At 32.8% G+C, this 22,063-nt stretch overlaps 1 protein-coding gene across 5 annotated transcripts in view; it reads left to right on the top strand.

Moving 5' to 3' along the window:
* Positions 1–22,063, top strand: part of LOC115221474 (immunoglobulin A1 protease autotransporter) — a 323,801-nt gene that overhangs the window by 254,590 nt on the left and 47,148 nt on the right. For 4 of the 5 annotated variants that reach the window (XM_036510960.1, XM_029791663.2, XM_029791660.2 and 1 more), the window contains exons 6-7: positions 6,955–7,416; positions 21,997–22,047. In XM_036510960.1, the coding sequence (XP_036366853.1) occupies positions 6,955–7,416; positions 21,997–22,047 (513 nt within the window). The remainder of the gene's footprint in view (positions 1–6,954; positions 7,417–21,996; positions 22,048–22,063) is intronic. The other variant, XM_029791666.2, reaches the window with a different exon arrangement.

Raw genomic sequence — 22,063 nt, 5'->3', positions numbered from 1 at the left:
TTTCTAAATTATTTTTGCTCTCCAATAAAGGATTCAACTCAAAATATCAGTCCTTTTTTTTCCCTACTGCAGACAAAGTTATGTAAATTTACAAACTTTGCATTATAAAAGCATATTTAACCAACTAAAATTGCTAGATATACTAAAAGTAAGCATTTTTTAGTTAGGTGGATTTGCTAAAAATGTTAATGAATTAGGTAGAAATGCTAAAAGAAAATACTTTTAGATCTTTGATATTGATAGAAATGTCTGGAATAAATCCCTTTAGTCAACAGGCACAGCCAGAGTGCTGTAAATAACCAGATTTAGTCAACAGACACAGTGAGAAAACTAACACCAAATTTCAGCTTGTATGCTTTCTCAATTATTGGATAAACATCAACCTTAAATGTTCAATGTGGTTTCATAATCAGCTTGGCAGTATGGAAGTTGAATATTTGGTTGGTGTTAGGGTGAAGCCATTTATTGCAGCAGACTAGGTAGGTAGTTTTCCTATAAAATCTACAATATATTTCCATTAAAACTAACAAGCCAGCTTAACTCTTTAGGCTGGAAGAAAAGAAATATGCCATCTGGCATCTAGTATAAAACAAGATACTTTGGTTAATGATTCAAGACTCTCTTACATAAACTATCCCTTCATGTACACACACACACACACACACACACACACACTTTAAACATACTTACTGAACAATCTTCTTTTTTACTATGTTCTTATGGAGTTGCAAAAACATTAAGTGCTGTGGAGAAAAAGATTAGTCAAAGACCCCTTATATTTATGTATATGTTGCTATACATTTTAATAATTTGCCTACCATTAAATTTGATGAGAGTCAAATTTAGTAGAGAAGAGTATTTCAAATCCTGGTTGAATAAATGCAGATTAGCCCTGCAGGAAACCAATGGTGCTAGGAAATTGATACAATCATATTAAAAAGAATTATTTATCCATCAGTCTTGTGTTGACTGAATTCTTTCAGTCTGACACTGACATGTGTTATCATATATGTTTTCAGAGACTCATGATGCCAGCCTAATGCTTAGTTTCATGTTTTGCTACTAAGAAAATGGGAAATAAATCTTTCTTGGACAGGCTTTCAGATTGTGAAGGGTAACATTCCCTGAAGATTTCCCAACAGCTAGGGAAACGGAAACATTTGACATTAAGTGTATTAGCAAGGGACACTTGTGAATTAAACTGTGGACTAATATGCAAGCACCTACATGGTTGCTTGACTTGCTTAAAAAAAACCCCAAAAAAACTCTCAGATTACATCCTTACATCTTAATTAAAGAAAGAGCATCAGACAATATAGTCTTACTAGTCTTAAAAAATCAAAATGGTCGTGGTTGGAGTGTCTTTGATCATAAGTCTGCTCAGTCAGGGTTGATCTGGGGCTAACTCCAGACAAATGAATTGTGAGTCCATTATCAGATCCACTTACCTGTTCTTATACCTGAGTATTTATTTATATACTCCATAGTTATTAATTTCTAAGAAATTGTGAATATTGCACTGATTATTATTATTTTTTTTTATTTCTGGGTGGTTTAATGGATGGAAGCTAAATTATTGTGATACTAATCCTTAAGTTGTATGTGTGCATCTTACTGCAAAAACTACAGCATTGAAATGCATTAACTAAGGATCCATCTGGATGCAACAGCATTAATTATATATCTGTTACATCTTCACTGATTACCACATGTAATTGCAAGCCTACAAGAAAGCTGCTATGTGTTGATTTAACCTGCTGGAAACAGTAGTCAAATCCCCATCAAAAAATGCCTTATTGTTTAAAAAATATATGTATAGAAGGATACATTGCATAATATAGCCTTACATATTTCTTAAAAGATTGGATGGTCATGACTGGCGTGCCTTTATTCATAGTTTTATGTGACTAGGATTGACTTGTTGCTAAATAATTACAACTGTTTGTAATTAAGCTGTAAGAACTTCCATGTTATGATTGAATCTGCTTAATATAGTAGTCAGGTTTCCCATTATAGACTTCCTAATGTTAAAACTACCTCAAAAACAAGTGTAACCAAAATTAAAAAATATCAATCAAATACTCAATTGATTTGCTTTAGTAGAACTGATGAAGGTACCCCACCAAAAACTCTATATCTATATATAGCCATTTGCCTAAGGAAATCTAATCAAAGTATATTATTTACTAAAAGAAATGTAACCAAGGCACCTTTGAAGTCCTTTAATGAATATTTTCATTTTCATTATACATATATATTTTTTTTTTACTTCCCATCTTAGATCTTGATTTAATCATTAGAGACTTTCTTTGAATCTCTTTATACGAACCCCATTTGCCTTCAGTTAACTTCAATTTAAAAAATTTTAAAAACATCTAAATCTTCAACAAGCATCTCCTAATCCCGCATGGTTTTTAATATTTGTTGTGCTTACATTTTTTCTTTAGGTAATTTGGTAATCAACTAATAATGCTTGTCTTGTTTTTGTTTTTATTTATTTTAATGAATCTTAAATTTGTTGTTATCTAAAGTTATGGTAATCAAGATTCTACCAGATGTTAAATCTATTTACTTTCTGTAATTTTGCATTCTTCAAAATCAGCAGCTCTCATTTTTTTTTCCTCCTCTCACTCTCAAAGGAATGTCTAATAAAATCAAAACCAACTCAAAACATTAAATGGAAAATTGCATTGAAATTTAGCCATGTTTTAAGGAGAACCATTCTTAGATAAACTCTTAGTTGCGAGCATATTTGAATTACAATCTCTTTAAAATGTGTGTGTGTTTGTATATATACATGCATGAACAGACACATGTGTGCACATATACACATAAATGTGTGTATGTGTTTTTCTGTGTAGACACAATATATATATATATATATATATATGTGTGTGTGTATGTATATATACATATATGTGTGTGTGTGTGTATGTATATATACATATATGTGTGTGTGTGTGTGTGTATATATATATATATATATTTATATATATATACACACATAATATTTTTCTTACATTTTCAATAAAATTGAAGTAAATTGAATTTGAAGAAATATTTATAAAATCTAAATACAGTGAGCTTGCTTAGAAATATATAAAAAAAAACATATTTATAAATAAATTTTGTACTATACATTTCAGGCTACATTAAAGTTAAGTTCAAAAATCCTTGGCAAGCTTTAACATGTTGATAAATAAATTTTAGTGGTTTGGGGTTATCATATATGTAGCTTCTCAAACGAAGCAATGTTCAGAAAGCTAAATTAGAATTATTCAACATTACTCTCTTTTAGTATTTTGTGAATGGCCAGGAAATCACAAACGGCCAAGGTTATAAGGTACTGAGCATAATGAAAAGAGATTGTCAGTTCATATTTTGTCATCAGCACTATGTGTGGACACACTGTTTAATTAACTGATGGATGGGTAACCCCTTGTATTTCATTGTTGACTTCTCTCAATGCCAAAGCAATCTTTGGGAGATACACATCTTATGTAGGAGGTAGTTTGTCTCTTAACTGTTTAACTTTACAAAAAATTATCAGAGATCTAAAAAAGGTTTAAAAAAGTCAGTATTTTCTCCAAGTGCTTAACAAGAAGATACTATCCTTACCTGATGGAAGTCTATATTGAAGTGTACATTCAAATAAAAATATAGGTACAGCCATTCTAGTAGCTTTTTTTTTTTCAATACTTAAGTAATAATCAAATCACAGTTTAGTGGTAGTTATGTAAAACATGTCACATCACTAATGTCTAAAGCAGGCATAGGCAATCTTTTTCAAGAAGTCGACCATATGAGACATGGCTCATCATAAGGTGGGCCATACTACTAAAAAGAATTCTAGATAATTTATCATTAGACATGCTGTTCAGAAAGTACTGCAGGCCACCCATGACTGATCCAAAGGATATTATGCATTAAGACATGTAATGTCTTTGAAAGTACCTGAGTATTTTAGCTAGTTCAATATAAGTAAATATTAACTGTTTTTAACATTTACAAAAAACATTTCTAAGCAGTTCTAATGTAGTTAAATATACTTTTCAACTTACCTAATCATGAATAATCTTGAATGTAGCACTTTTCCATTAATATAGCTTCTGATTAACTCAAATAATGTTTGCTAAAAGATTTGGTAGACATCATTTTAGCTTTTTCCTTTAGCTATGTGAATCTTTCCTTGCTAGATTGTATTTGAATTCTCAGACAGATTTGAAAGGTAATTCATGTTAGTTTCTTAAAAGTATCGGCTAGATTGAAATGTAATTTTTAATTTTGCATTAACTTCCCTATATTCATTTACAGTTCAGACTAACTTACAGATTTATTTCATTGTTATCATCATCGCTGCCATCATCATCTGTTTTGGGATCTTTTCGGTTTGAACAGCAGTTTTTAACATAATTTCTAGGTAACTAAAAAATTTTAAACTGGTAGAATACTGGTAGAATGTGTTTATAAAACATCTTTTTCTCTTGGCTTTATTGAGAAAATTCTATAGTTTGTAAGACACTTGTTGTTGTTTTTCTTCAATTTCTGCAATTTCAACCAATCAGTGACGTCTATTGAGTTAAAAAGCATTCTGTGCCGTATGAATATATCCCTCGTTTAAGAAACAGATTGGGTTTATTTACATTTCTGAAGAAAAAAAGATACCCTTCCTCCACCCCTAACCCTAACCCTAAAACAGATTGAAATGCAATAGATCGATTCTAGGGTCATAATTATGGGTGACAATTTCATATGACACTGCTAGAAAAAACTGCTGTTCAAACTGAAAAGATCCCTGTTTTTCCATACCAGCATGTTTTGCATATTCTTAGAATAGGTGGTTAAAGCAGAATTCATTATTTCACAGTTTTTATTTAATAGGGATTCATAGGGCCTGTACCCCTGAAATTCAATTTCTACAGCCTTAATAGATGGAGAATAAATATTCCTTGTGAATAGTGTACTTGACATCATTCATAACTTCTCCCCCGAAGCCTAATATAAGCCTATTCTCCTGTAGAATCTAGTGTTTTACTTAAAGACAATGGAATACTTTCAGTAGAATTTGACTTAACAGTCCTTTAATTGTTAATTATACATATACTGTGTTCAATCAATCATTTTATCTCAACTGTATTTGAGCATTACTTTCTCTATCCTTAACTCATTTCTTAGCTAGATCTGGACAAAAGAGATTACAAAGTAAAGCTTGTCGTATAGAATTTTAGCTGTTTAGCATACTTCATGCATTCAGAGATTTGATTTCAGTTGAATCAATGAAACTTTCACACACTCTCGAAGCTAATACATCTTACAAATCTTGAGATATGAATCTAAGAGTACATTGTTATCTGTGCGTAATTATGGAAAAGGACAAAGTAACATGCTGATAAAGATAATCAATTCAAGAAGAAAATAGATTTATTACAAGCTAATTCATTTCCATAGAATATTGTCTTTGCCTTTTACAATTAACTATTCACCAAATTCTCTGAGTGTTACATTGATTGATGGAATGGGGTTACAGAAGGTTGGGACAGTCACAGCTTTGTCAAGGACATCAGTAAGATAAGTGACATGAAACTGTTACAGCTAAAAATTGAAACTAGATCGTGAATTCAGCTTCATATAAGCCCATAGTATTTTTTCAGATAGTTGTGTAGCAGAAAACAGTCCGTTTAAATTTCTTGATATATATATATATATATATATATATATATATATATGTATATATTATATATATATATATGTATATATATATGTATATATATATATATATATATATATATATATATATATATACACATCATCATCATCATCATCGTTTGACATCTGTTTTCCATGCTACCATGGGTTGGACAGTTTGACTGGGGTCTGGGAAACCAGGAGGCTGCACCAGACTCCAGTCTGATCTGGCAGTGTTTCTACAGCTGGATGCCCTTCCTAATGCCAACCACTCCCTGAGTGTAGTGGGTGCTTTTTATGTGCCACCGTCACGGAAGCCAGCTTCAGCCACGTTTGGATGTTTTTTTTTTACATTCCACCGGCATGGGTATCACAACTACAATTTCCATTTGATTTTTATTTTGATGTTGATGTACTTGACTCAATAGGTCTCCTCAGGCACAGCAGGCCATCCTGCGAATCAAGGCACTTTGGATGGGCTGGAGCTGCTATGTGAAGCTGGTGCAGGAAACAGCTACAAACTTATATATATATATATGATGATGTAAGAAATTCATTTTTGTGCCATAAAAGAAAAAATATGTATTGTCATTAATAACCATGTTCCATGCTGCCATGTGCGCTTGTGTGTGTATGATATATACACACACATGCATTCACATACACATATATATGCACACACACACACACATATATGCATATTTGTGTGTAGGGTTTTCATAATAACCTATGAAATGTTACAATCTACTTAGTTGTAGTTATGTAAATCGAAACAGTGAACTTTAGATGCATCAAATTCTTTCTAAAAACACATTTCTTTTATTCCATTACCCTATGCATTGTTTCTACTAACCTCGCATGTAAGTAAGGATATGTAGATAACTTCCTTTTAGCTTGTTCTCTTATATTTTGTTTACAATTGATATATGTCTAACAAAATGTGAAAATAATTTTTATTTAATAGTAAAATATATGATAATATGATAATATCACTGTAAAGTATATATTTCGTAAGACAAACCTTTTACATTGGTATAATTTTGAATCATTTTTATCAAAAATATTGTATTTTTGAAACAAAAAGAGAATATTCTTTCAATAATTTAAAAGCTATGATAACTGTAAGAGAATTAGTGTCATATTAAGAGGAATATTTTCTAGAGTAACTATTTGAGATCCTTCTTTGTTTTTGCCTACATTGTCAATATACATAATATCGCTATGTAGAAACTGTTCTCAGTTTTAGAAATTGTTTGTCAATCTTATCAGGATGAAATGTCTCAACAGGGACATCACCACCACCACCACCACCATCACCACCCCCACAAACACATGCACCAGCAGCACAATCCTCGCCAGCAGAATGTCCACCACAAGCGCATGAACCCAGAGTCGCCACAAACCCAGGATGAAAATGTGCTTCTCCACGATCCAAATGTCCACCATGCTGCTACCAAGATTCAGGCACAGTTTCGTGGTTTCCGAGCTCGCCAGCAAATGAAAGTGATGAAAGTGAAGGCAAACGCAGAGAAAACGCTGCCACCGGTTGATCCAGAAGATCCAAGAGCTCATGAGGCTGCGACAAAAATTCAGGCCATGATTCGGGGCCGTAAAGCTCGTAAAGAGATGAAGGTACTCAAACTTCAGAATAGACATGGACATAACAGACATCGTGGACATGGAGGGTCCCATGGCAAACCTTCAAAAAGCCACCACAAGGATACCTCAAGGGTAGGCAAGCATGAAACATGAGTTGACTTTCTTGCCAATAGACTTGCTCCATAGATCTCCTTTGCCCATAGACTGACTTCGCAACATTTTGCTGTTTTAGTCACCCGTTTTGAAGATGATTTTATGCTCCATCAGTAGTCCTTCTCCGCTTTATCATCCACGGAACTTAATTTATTTGAACCTTTGTTGAGTTTTTTTTTTTTTGTGTGTTTTTTGTTATTGAAAGACATGCTTATATTTCCGTGTGAAGTGTTTTGTAGAGTTTTCAAATATATCTGGAATATTATTTGTACGTATGCTTTTATGATTGTAGAATACATTATATAGAATTAGGACAAATACTTAGATAGTTGTCTGCATGTATGTATAATTATCTACAAGAGATATGATTATGAATATCTATATAATATGTATGTATATGAGTATTATTGAATACTACCTTATATAGATGAATCTATGTGTGTATAATTCTTCATCTTTACATTGAAAGTTATAGCAGCATCAATGTGTGCAAGCATGCACATGCACAAACCTGCTCATATATAAACTGATGTCAAATAACTGTTCAGTCACAGATGTTTTAATTAACAAGTCATTATAGATGTTAAATTTGTGTAATCAAATTATAAGTTAATTTAAAAATAAAAATTTGGCCCAATTCATTAATGTTTGGCAATTACAACATCAGACTTCTTACAATGTAAGCCTGAAATTTTCTAAGATAAGCTCTTTTCAAATAACGACTACATTCTTCTCTACATACATCTTAATATTCTGACTATAAATATTTTTTAGAATTTTTATAATTGTTTTGTCCCATTTTATTTTCACTTTCAAATTTGTCATCATTCAAATCTACTGAGAACTTTACTTTATATAATTTCATTCCGTACAACCTTTTCTTGTTTTATTTACATAAATAACTACGTAATGTCAACTCTGTATTCCTGATTGCTGCTATTCAATTATTGAGATTAATCTTAGTTTTCCTAGCAATTCATTATTAAAATGGTTTTATGAGTCAATAATAAGCAGTAACAACACTAAGGATAGAAATAATACAGTATAATTTGACAATAATCACACTAAAAATTAAGGTTAAGAGAAAAATAACCAAGAACTTACATTTATAATAATATTGGTGTGAGAACATTAGTTTACAGGGTTGTAAATTACATACTTGTTCAAATGTTTGTTTAAAGTATAAAGGTTATCCTATTGTTATTCCTTAAATCCTATTGTTATTCCATCAAAATCTCACCCATTATTTATAATAGTACACTGTATTTTATGAGTGATCTTTAAATATAATATATTGAATATAAATCTAGTGTATATCATATAACCATTATTCTTATTTCTTGTCTTCCCTGCTGCATACATTTCAAAGTTGAGTAGTTAAGGCACTCAACTTTAAAAATAACTGCTCTAATAATTTATATACAAATGTTCAAATTTGCAGAATTATCCAACCCAATAATAGGAAATACAGAAAATATGAATTTCTTGTTGAAGTCAAAGGATTAATATATTTGTAGCTTAGCATCAAATTGTATTAGAACTGTATTAGTTAATCCAAGATAAGAATTATTATAAACTATCTCCTGGAAATTGAACCAGAGGAATAATTTTAAGGGATAAAACTAAACTTTTGGGTGGGTGGGCAGTCTTTCATCTTATGAAGGATTTTGAATGTATGTCTTCTGTTCAAAGATTACTGCATTGTAATCAAGGAATCATGATCACAGTATTTTTCATATATTTTTCATGTGTGTATATGCTTCAGTTGAATGAAAGACAGTGGCACTCAGCATATTTGGTAGGAATTATTTTATTCGGTTACCCATGCCTGAAGAGCTAGGTTCACTTTACGAGCCCATAAAACTTTAAGCTGCATGGAACCAAATAAAACTGTTATTAAATAATGTATATATATATATATAAATGAATGAAAGAATTGTATCTAGCTTACAGAAGGCAACCATAGCTGCTATTCTTAAAGGGTAGTGTAGTTACAGAAATTTTTTGAGTGTCAAACTAAAGGTATCATTGTATTTAACATCAACTTGTTACATTCTGTACAAGTAATATACTAGTGATTATTCCATCAACTATATTTTTCTCCTTACAAAATAGTAGGTTTTTTGCTGAACTTCAAACTCATTATTTTGGTGGAATTTAAATTGCTGTCATGTCTTTTATTTCCATCTGCCTCTCTGCTATTATATATATATATATTATATATATATATATATATATATATATATATATATTATATATATATATATATATATATATACATATATATATATATTGCATCATGTCATAATCCCCACCCTTCATTTTCTGTAACTATAGTTGTAAATCCCAGTATGTCCTCTAAATCCTTTCGTGAGATGTTATGCATGTATGAATAAGTGGTCTTGGTGACAAATAAACGAATGGATTATATTATTATTATTATCATTATCATCATCATCATCATCATCATCATCATTGCAGCAAGCTGTCAAAATCGTTAGCATGTCAGGCAAAATGTTTAATGGTATTTTGCGACGAGCTGGCAGAAGCGTTAGCACACCGGGCGAAATGCTTTGCGGTACTTCGTCTGCCGTTACGTTGTGAGTTCAAATTCCGCCGAGGTTGACTTTGCCTTTCATCCTTTCGGGGTCGATAAATTAAGTACCAGTTACGCACTGGGGTCGATGTAATCGACATAATACCTATGTCTGTCCTTGTTTGTCCCCTCTATGTTTAGCCCCTTGTGGGTAATAAAGAAATAGGTATTTCGCCTGCCTTAACTTTCTGAGTTCAATTTCTGCCGAGGTAGACTTTGCTTTTCCTCCTTTCAAGGTCGATAAACTAAGTACCAGTTAATTTCTGGGTCGATGTAATCAACTTACACCCCCACCCCCGAAATTACTGACTTTGTGCCAAAGGTAGAAACCAATATCATTATTATCATCACCATCATATTCATCATCATCATTATATGCATGTAAGTATGAATGTGTATATGTGTGTGTGTGTATATATATATATTCACACACACATATATACACTCATGCTTTCACTAGTTTAATAAAGTAGGCTTTCTGTATAGTTGAATGTATAAACTAAGTATTTATATATTTACATATTTATATCTGGCTTTGTAGAAACAATTGTGTGTGTGTGTGTGTGTGTGTACATGTCAACTTTATAGATTGAGCCACTTTTCGTTGTTTTCTTACCATTATTTATTTTGAAAACTGAATAAAACTATTCTGAAAATACCTGAATGCTTTAAAAATCATGTTTTGTTTTGCTGTAGTTTTATTTTTCAAAAAATTTTTTCTTACTTCTTTGCTTCTTTTAGCCGACACCTTTAATAAATGATACAGCTGTTGTTTTTGTTGTTACTAGGATGGGGGGGTTGATGCAGTTATTTCTTGATTAGACTCATAAATATTCCAAAATAAATACAGGTTATATTGGCCAATTTGTTGCCACTGATTGCTTATATTACCAGCAGTTTTTTCCTAAAATTTTCAAAAAAAAAATTTTTTTAATGCTGAAAATTACATATTTTAAACTTCTCATTGTGATCCAAGTATCAAAATATCTAAATTCATGTTATACAAGTGATGTATTTTATTTAATTATCTGCTTCACAAAATTGCAATAATATATGTAGTTAAATCACGACAGCTTTTGATTTCATACTGAAATCATTGTTTATGCCTAAAAGGAATCTATCGTGTCTTTATTTGTAGCTACTATTATAGCTTCAATTACGAAGGCATTTGTGTTGTAAAGTTGACTGAAGTTAATAACTACATAAACAAAAGAAAAAGAAAAAGTAAAGCAAAAACAAAACAAGACAACAATTTCTAGTTGTCGAGAAAAAACACATCTAGTATGTAAGAATGAATCTTCAGCTTGCTCCAAACATAACATGGAGCATGAAAATGTCGACAAATTGTCTTATTGTAATTTATCTGTTGGAAGAATGTTTTATTTATTCCTCCATGTATGAAGTTTTGCTATGTATTTGCAATAAAGATTTCTGTCTTTGAGTTTGGTTTTTTTTTTTTTTTTTGGTTAAGTTTTCTGAGGTTTTTTTTAATTTTTTATTTATTTATTTTTATATATATATATGATTATTTCTTTCTTTTCTTTCCTCATTTACATGTTTATCTATTATCCCAATCCTGCTCTCTTTCCTCTTTTGTTTTTTTTTCTGGGTTCTTGCTCCATCTTTTTCTTTTAACTCTTACTTCCCTCTTGTTGCATTTTTTTGTTTTGCTTTGTCCAGGCTAGCTTGTTTTTTATTCTCTATTTTCAACTCCCAGTAAGAGATAAAAAGAAGCCATTCCACAATTTCAGAGATATTTTTAAAATCTATGCACTGCTTTACTCAATTATTTAACAAAGAGTTTGACTTTTTTGCTACAGCAATTGTGTTGTCAAGGCATATTACTCCTCTTCTTTCAGTCTATCAGACTGAAATAGGCATACAATTGGCTGGTGTTTAAAGGATGAGATTCTAGGTGTATCATTTCTCCTATGATTGCATGACAGAAACAAGGCAATAAAGCAAGTAAAACTGGAGAAAATAGATTAAATACATTATTAATATTCTCTCTCTCTCTTTACTCTTTTACTTGTTTCAGTCATTTGACTGTGGCCATGCTGGAGCCCCGCCTTTAATCGAGCAACTCGACCCCGGCACTTATTCTTTTGTAAGCCCAGTACTTATTCTATCGGTCTCTTTTGCCGAACCGCTAAGTAACGGGGACATAAACACACCAGCATCAGTTGTCAAGCAATGCTAGGGGGACAAACACAGACACACAAACATACACACACACATATATATATATATATCTCTTATTATAAAAGGCAGATTTTATCTGCCTCCCTTTGGGAGTTATACAAATCTACAATATAGGATTTCTTCAATTACAATTTACCTAGCATTTTTAAGAGTACAATGCATCGCGTCATGCCAGGTCCAGTTTTTCAAATTTAAACTCCAATTAAGCAAAATTTACAGAAAACTCACATTCTGGTGTGTGCGTCAAATGCTTTTCTTAGTCTGGTTTACAGCACACGCAAACGCACACACACAGTGTGCAATGAATAAACTGAAACTAATTCACTGTGTGTTGACAGGTAGAAAATAGAATGCGATGGCGATGGCTATGGCGATGGCGATGGCTATGGCGATGGCGATGTAATATTTGTTTCTCTCTATGACGCTCATAAAAGCATTGATGTACATGTGTGCGTGCGGGAGTGTGTGTGTGTCATTCCTCACACACACGCATACACATACATATATGAGAGTGGCAAACACAAACGTTTCAAACAACTACATACAAACACGTGTGTGTTTGTTATTAGTAAAAAAAGGCGCCAAATCACAACTCACTTATCATTCCAACACATTTGCAAAGACACACGGACGTTCGAATAACAATACAGAAAAGGTAAATTGGTTTTTATTTTACTCTGTATATATAAACCGCCCGAAAAAAATTTTGGTTAATGTGACCAAGCCGCCCGAATTTACCTATTCATATTTAAATGAGAATATCAAAGTAAATCTCTTTAGAACATTCGTGAAAACACGTATTATACTTCGTAAACAGTTCAACTACAGTTTTGTACAAAAATCGAAGTGTAATTTTAATTCCGTGAATTATGGGAGATTTTTTTCCGAAATTTGTTCCTATTGTGTTTTCAAAATTTGTAATTCTGACAAAAAATGGATACGAATTTCATTATATCAAGCAGCGAGTCAGAATTCGAAGGATTTTCTACTGAAGACCTTCATAAATCTAACTCTATGACTGAAAAAAAAAAGCATGTGGTATTTGATCTCAACCTAAACAAAGCGAAAGAAACGATAGTTTGTTATTTCCCACAACCTTAAATGAAATTAAGGCCTATTTTGCCATAAATATTATTATGGGTATTAGAAAGTTACCCAGAATAACAAATTCTATCGTAAAATTTTGTTGTATACCCAATTGAATATTAGCTAATAACCCATTTTCTATAGCGATGTTTGAACAAAATTTTAATAATTTTATATATTGTTGAATTTACCTGTATCTACCTGCAATTAGAGTCACTTTGTGACAAAAATTATAGTATAGAATTGGTTGAGAACATTTCACTAAATTATCTTCCAAAAATCAGATTAATGTATTCATAAATAAAAAAGTTATAGTTGTTTAATGAAATCAGACTAAATTTATGATTACGTTAGAAATTAATTGAAACACATAAGGGGTGTATTTTGGTCAGAAATATAGTAACGAAAGGGTTAAGAAAAACCAAAAAATATTTTATTCTTTGTAAATGTTGTGTTCAAAATAACATTTTCTTTTAAGAATGTGTATATAACAAAGTATGTGTATATAACTACGTGGCTTATATCTTTATATATAAGAGTGAAGTTGTGTGTCTGTCTCCTACGATTTAGATTCGTAACTACTCCCACATTTTGCGGTGTAGTTTAACCAAAAGCGGGTATCTTATAGTCGTGATTCATATCGAGCCCTTCTGGGTATTAGCGCGCGTCTACAATGAGTCTACGATTTAAAAAAAATTTACCATCATATTTTTCCATTTTAATGCATATTTTTCGTTATTATATAAGGGAAGTAACTCTCTAAAAATATCTACGATGTGTCAACGATTTAAAAAAAAAATTACCTTAATTTTTTTTCAATTTTTAATGCATTTTTTTGCTATTTTTTGGCTATAACTCTCTAAAAATGCTTATATAGTTATTTCCCTTACAAACCTGAGCAACGCCGGGCGATACTGCTAGTATATATATATATATATATATACGACGGGCTTCTTTTCAGTTTCCATCTACCAAATCCACTCACAAGGCTTTGGTCGGCCCGAGGCTATAGTAGAAGACACTTGCCCAAGGTGCCACGCAGTGGGACTGAACCCGGAACCATGTGGTTGGTAAACAAGCTACTTACCACACAGCCACTCCTGCGCCTGTGTACAAACAAGAGAGTGTAAAGAAAATAGGATTTAACAGTGAATAATTTGTAGTGGTGCTTCTTTATGTTTGAAGTTCAAATCCTACCGACTTTGCTTTCATTCTTCTGAGGTCAACAAGATAAGTAACAGCTTTGGCAGTAGTGCTGGCAGTTACATTGACCACACCCACTCTCACAAAATTCTAAGGTTAGAAGGTAATGTTATATGCTGACAAGGAGAGTTCTATAAATTTGAAGTACACTCCTTACTAATTAAGTTTTTGACTCCTTGTTAGTTTCATCTCACATTACATTCACCACTTAATCCTTTTGGGAAAGGCTTGAAGAACATTCCAACCCAATTTTCAAAAAACTTTCAAACTTTATGAACACAGCATCCAAAACTTATGCCACAGCATCCAAGTGCAGTCTCATGTTGTTGTTGCTGTTGCTGTTCAATCCCAAAGTCAGCTCTATTCAAACCATAACCATTCCGTCTTATTTTCAGTAAGGTTTAGCAGATTGAGATCTGGCTGCTATTTCTAGTAGGTTGGGGAACTATATTGTTCTGAATGAGAGGGAGAGAGGGAGGTTGGTAGTTTGTCCTATATTGTGATGTGAATGCTCTACCAATTGTCTGCAGAATCCGAGCTGGCAGAAACGTTAGCACGCCGGGCGAAATGCGTAGCCGTATTTTGTCTGCCGTTACGTTCTGAGTTCAAATTCCACCGAGGTCGACTTTGCCTCTCATCCTTTCAGGGTCGATAAATAAAGTACCAGTTTTGCACTGGGGTTGATGTAATCGACTTAATCCCTTTGTCTGTCCTTGTTTGTCCCCTCTACGTTTAGCCCCTTGTGGGCAATAAAGAAATATATACTTGATTTATGTTTCTTTCTTCAAACATCAGCATTTTCTGAGCTTATTTTTCTGTTCCTCTTTTATTCTTTTACTTGTTTCAGTCATTTGACTGCAGCCATGCTGGAGCACTGCCTTTTTTATTTATTGAAATTTCTTTTATAATAAACTTACAAGATTTATTTTTCCAGTAGTCTACTTGGTAGAGAATTGCACAGTTATACCATTAAGCATTTTTTTTCTTCTTTTATTTGTGTCTGTGCCTAAATTTTAACTTAGTATATTTAATTACCTCAAAGTACAATTACTTCACCTATTACATTTTACTGAGTTGGAAAATATAAATGGACACTGTTAAAAAATGGTCACACAAATTTTGTTTTAAGATATATGTAATAACAAGGAATTTAGAGATTCAGATCCACTCAATTCAAGGAATCTTTTAAAGCTTATTTTTTTAGAGGGAGTCCTGTTCTTTTATTAATATTATTTATTTTGTGTGTATTTTCTATCCACTGTTTACTTATCTGGTGTGTGTTAAAAGAACTAGTGTTTACTATTTTTTAAGTTGCTATGTTCTATGATTCTAAGTAATTAGAAACTTGCTGTTTAACAGCTGTATTTAAAGCATGCATTGATTTGAAATGAATAGAGAATGTATATTGGTTTGTAGGTTGATAAGGATGTCGATTCATAAATCTCTGGTTGAAACATTTATTATAAACTAGCAGTATCACCCGGCGTTGCTCGGGTTTGTTTCGACCCTTTAGAATTGGAATTTTTGAAAAGTAAAAATTTTGCATTATGTAGCTTGTTATTCTCTTTAAGTGAACATTTTTCTGGTTGAAATACACCGAAAAATGGCAACATGGCAGTCAAAAAATCATAAAAAATAGGGATTTTCATAGAAAAAAATGCACCTTTTTGATGTAAATAACTTTTGGTGTTAACATGGTCCGATTTGAATTTTTTCTTCTACGGAAGGAAGAGCAAACCTTCTTCTATCATACTCTCAATTTTTGGTCAACTTGCGCTGCAGGGTCTCAGAGGAGCTAGTGTTAGCCGAAGGCTACCAAACCCGCCATACACAGACAACTTCAGCTTTATATATAGAGAGATACTTTCATGTACATGGCATTGCTAATATGACCCTCTGCAAAAAGTGCAAAACACACATGCATACATATATTTGCTAACTAATATTTATCTTGAATGTCCTTGTAACACGCAAGAAAGTCAAGAAGAAAAGAAACGAATGGAGGTAGAGTAAACTGTTGTGAGGTAAAGAGAAAGCTAGTGCTTCATTAGAAAAGAATGATAGATAGATATGCACATCGTCTCTAAATAGGTAGTGATCTTGTTAGAGACAAAAAAGGGGACATGAATCAGGGAAATGGGAGTGAAGGGTGGGTTGTGACTATTTTCATCTTTAATATCCCATAGTTACTATCACAGATCATTACCTGGCTGGTGTCATAATAATTTCTTTGTTCTTTTATAATTAGAGAACGTGTTGGCTATTTTCATAGCCTGGTATATTTAACGATGTGGTCAAGTGTTATTATTAGAGTGCATTTTAACTACGGGGTTAGATTCTACTGTACTGTTTGAACAGAATTAACTTGAATTATTATACGAGAGTGGGATGTGAGGGTGGAGGAAAAGGATGGATGTGTGTTGGTGGGGGATGAAAAGCGGACATCTGATAAAGATATTAAAATTAATCATCTGTCTACAGAGGTGATGATAAAAGTATACATAATTATAGCAAAAATAACTAAATGGAAAACAAAAAACATTGCCAATATATTTCAAAATATGTCTCTAGAAATATACAAATAAATACTCATAAATATAGCTTTAAAAATGAAATAAAAATATTTTCAATATTATATGCCCAATTAAACATATAATTTGTTTTGAATTACTTTTAAAGGGAAAATTCTATTATTCTTGTGTTGTTTGTTTTGAAATAAACATCAGTAGTTTAGTGAGAATCAATTGTTGGCAAATATTCTTCATGTGAGAATAACTATTATAATGCTCATAGTATCTTCGTTAATAATATTTTAAGTAGTTGAACAGGTGCTACTCTGATTGTTGTCTGGATGTTTAATACTGCTATATAGAGATGTACACCCACTTTGCACTCATATATAGTTCAGTCATTGCTGAGACACTACCTTTTAATAATGCACTGTCACTTACACTGGTCCCAGTGCTTATCTTATCAACTCTGAAAAGATGATGTAAGGCAAATCGAACCTTAGTGAGATTTGGATTTAGAATTTAAAAAGACATACAAAATACCACATGGCACGTGTCCAACACTCTATCAATTCTGCCATTCATGTATATGTACATCTGTATGTTTGTATGTGTGGATGCATGCAGACACAGGCATGGCTGTGTAATTTAGAAGTTTACTTTGCAATCATGCAACCGTCATGTTTGATCTGAACGTATGTAGCACTTTGGACAAATATTCTCTACCAAAGCCTGAGGAGGGCTCAAGCCTTGTGAGACTTAAAATTGCATAGACAGGAAGTACAAGGAAGCCTGTAGGATGTTCTATGCTTGTAATTTAAAGGGCTAGTCTAGATACAATGTCACACTGACTCTACCTACTTACTTTACATTAAACAAGCAGGTATCAGTGGAATGCTCATCCTTTACTTACACTGTAATGCAAGATCCATCATATATGTATCAAACATAGTTTTGATGTAAAGATTTGATAAATTTTATGAATAAATAAATAATGAATTCTTGAACCAGGCAGTGCACTGTCTCCTTGAAAAAAGCATTCCATTCAAGGCTGCTCATTTTAGCCCTCTCTCTCTCTTTAGCTATCACATCCTAGATGATCCACTGGGTTGAAGGTGAGGGACCCCAAGAAGGTGTCTATATCTGTTCACAATTACATAGGTACCTAAATAACAAAAACACTATAATAGGCGCAGGAGTGGCTGTGTGGTAAGTAGCTTGTTTACCAACCACATGGTTCCAGGTTCAGTCCCACTGCGTGGCACTTTGGGCAAGTGTCTTCTATTATAGCCTTGGGCCGACCAAAGCCTTGTGAGTGGATTTGGTAGACGGAAACTGAAAGAAGCCCATCGTATATATGTATATATATATATATATATATATATATGCGTGTGTGTGTTTGTGTGTCTGTGTTTGTCCCCCTAGCATTGCTTGACAACCGATGCTGGTGTGTTTATGACCCCGTTACCTAGCGGTTCAGCAAAAGAGACTGATAGAATAAGTACTGGGCTTACAAAAGAATAAGTGCCGGGGTCGAGTTGCTCGATTAAAGACAGTGCTCCAGCATGGCCGCAGTCAAATGACTGAAACAAGTAAAAGAGTAAAAGAGTAGAGTAATATATATAATGAGTTTATATATTTCAGTTGATCAAATAACTTAAATACTGAGGAGAAACTATGGTTGTTTCAACTCCAAGCTATTGCAGTATCAAATGTTAAGTTCACAAAGAGAAGACACAATGTGGCAGCAGCCAATTCATAGATTCGCACAGCTTTCAATGCCAAAGTTTGATGCTAGTCATATCAAGATTTTCATGTTATTTATTTTTTTACCGCGCACTATGGAACAGAGTCTTAGAACTTTCAACTTTCCCCAGTTGCATAAGCTGATACATGCTAAGCTGATGCATGTTTTTCTGTACAACTTTTGGATTGCTTCCACTTCAGTGGCGAGCTTCACACCAGAAGCACTAATACTGACAACAGAAAACAAGCGTATTCCATGGAATCAGCATGACTTCATATGTTCTTAATATTCTCAAGAAACAGCCTGCCAGTCATTGGTAAATTGTTAGACTTTTAGTCATGTGCATATAAAGCAGTTGCATCATTATTTGTGATGTAATTTCCAGGCCTCTCATAGATTCTGATTCTCTGATCACAGTCTCTCTTGATCCTCTTCATCCTCACACACACACACACACACTGCCTGACTCTGGGCAAGTATCTTCTGATATAACTCCAGGTCAACCAGTGCCTTGTGAATGGAATTGGTAGACAGAAACGGTATGGAAAACTGTCGTAAATGTGTGTGTGTGTGTGTGTGTGTGTGTGTGTGCATGTTGTGCAAATGTTGACATTACATGTCTTCACTTGTGGCTGCCTGAGTGAAACAGTAAGATAATGTTTAACCCTTTCATTACTGTATTTATTTTGAGATGCTCTGTGTTTCTTTCAATTACTTTAAATATAACAAAGAATTTAATAAAATAACTTAGTTATCATTCAACTAGTGTTAGGAAAATATATTGTGACTAAGGTTTGGTGGAAGATTTTAATTCAAAACTTATAAAAACAAGACATTTAGTACTCAGAGCCAGAGCCGGTTTCAGCCGGGTTGGTAATGAAAGGGTTAAATTTCTTGATTTTACAACCAGTTTCTCTGTACTTTCAAAGACCACTGAAATAAAGAAATCCCTTAGCTGAAAAATAGTAAAAAGTTAAAAATAAGATCACCCAGTTGTAAAATGCTACATCAAAATAAGTCCCTGTCTAACCCATGCTAGCATGGAAAACTAATGTAAAACAAACTGCATAATGTGTGTGTGTGTGTGTGTATTTAATATACATAGATATATATTCACATACTTGTATATTGTTGTATGGTTTAGATGTCCACTTTGCAACCATGTGGATTCAGGTTCAGTCTTGCTGAGAGGCACCTTGGTTAAGTGTCTTCTACTATAGCCCTGGTATATGCAATGCCATGTAATGAAATTTGGTTGATGGAAATTGCAGGAAGCCTGCTGTATGTGTGTATATATATATACCCTTATGCACATTCTCACATACACATGCACACTCTCATACACACATATGTATTAATACATAGATTGTTTTACAGAATATGACAAGTAAAAATATATCTATTTTGTGTTATGTAAAATTGTTTCTACATCAAGAAAATGACGTTTGGTAACATATAGAACTTATATTCTTAGGATAAAATTTTTTACATACTTTTTTAATATGCTCACGTAAGTGCAGCTGTTAATGTTGAGAGCCAGATACTTAAATATAACTATATTTATATGTATTATTATTGATGCATTATTTGTATTGTTTGACATTAAAATTTTAAAATGAAAGGAGGTGGAGGGAACACAGTCTTACTTCAAATTAATATATTCCATTAGTACTGTCTAAAACTATCTTTACAAAGTTGGGTCTTTTCTTACAGTTTTTTCTTTACCTCCAACCTGTATGCGTGTGAGAGAGAGAGAGAGAATATGTAAAGGTGAATATATGTCAAAATATGTGTACGCTTGCTTACAGTCAGCGAATTGGCAAAATTGTTAGTGTCTGATACAACTAATCAGTTTACATATCAGCACTGTGCAAACTGAGTTCAAATACCACCAACATCAGCTGTTTACTGGGGGAAGGGATATCAGCTCCTCCCTGTCTCTTCTCCAATTCTCTCCCCTCTCGCTCTTTCTCTCTCTTTAAAGGTCTAGCCATGTCATATTGTCATTGATTCAGCCTCAGAATTGTGTTAAGGGTACAAATGTCTTGGAATACTCATCTACTTACACATTAACCCATTGCCTGCCCTGAGCCCCATTTGAGGATCTGTTAAAAACAGTCTCACTGCTGGTTGTTCGTTGTATTTCAAGTAAATTGCTTATGTACATTGCATTTGCAGAGGTGTGTTTAACAATATTTAATAGTTAAAAGTTTGCCATTCTTAGCTCTGGTTAATTCTAGAGGACATAAATTGCAATTTTTGAATTACAAAAATATTGACTGTTTTGAAAACTATTTTTTTCTGCATTTCCCATCTATATCATTTATTGATATTTCATACACATTTGCATTTGATACTATAGTTTCAAAATAACTAAAATGTTTATTATTGCAATCGAATAGAAAAGGATAAATATGCTTTTTTTTCAGCAATCCCCATGTAGGACTTTTCAAAGAATTTATCATGATTTCCGAAATAATTCACATATGGAGAAAATTTAAATACTATGTATTATTTTAATTCCTAAGCCACCTGGCAAGGCCAAAGAGTATGAATTAAAAAATTTGGCAGATAATGGGTTAATTTCATGAGTTGATCAAAGGAATGTTCAGTGTCAACACTGACAGAGAATTCACCATTTACACACACATGCATGTGCACACACACACACACACGCACAAATATTTCTTCTTGTTTGTATTACTATCTGTACCACACAGAAAGTAAATCACAAATGATCCTGTGAATTTGAAGAATCTGTGATTTCCTTTTTACCTACACTTGGCTCAAAGGAAGACTTGAACTCAGCATTGCAATCTTCTGAAAAAGCCATTACCTACGCAGTGCTTCCTGGTCTGTGTCTGGATGAACCAAACTAATTATTTTGATACTGATTGACACAGAGCCAGGATTTGGACCGGTGGCCTTCAGCCTGTAGCCTTACACAGTAATTCTCAGAGGTACGCAGATTCTAAATAAAGAAACAAATAAAGAATTTCAGGTGGAAATATTTAACTTCCAATTTGCATTATCTCTTTCAGAATTACCTTTCAAGTTTCTCCTTTTCTCTATTTTGTTTGTTTATTTATTTTTCTATTTTGTGTCGGATATTTAAAAAAAAAATATTTTGAGTGTTTTATTTTTAATCTTTTACCTAACACTCCTTACTAATTGCTTGCTGCATGGTTTTTTTTCTTTTTTTTTCATATTCTCAGGAACACACTCTTGAAACTGAGCAAGGTGAAGCTGACCAGGCAGAGACACAGGTCAGATGATAAATTA

The sequence above is a fragment of the Octopus sinensis genome, linkage group LG18 (assembly GCF_006345805.1).
Source record: "Octopus sinensis linkage group LG18, ASM634580v1, whole genome shotgun sequence".
In the NCBI taxonomy this organism is placed as follows: Eukaryota; Metazoa; Mollusca; class Cephalopoda; order Octopoda; family Octopodidae; genus Octopus; species Octopus sinensis.
Note: the sequence above shows the minus strand (reverse complement) of the source record. Positions and strands in the feature narration are given on the sequence as shown.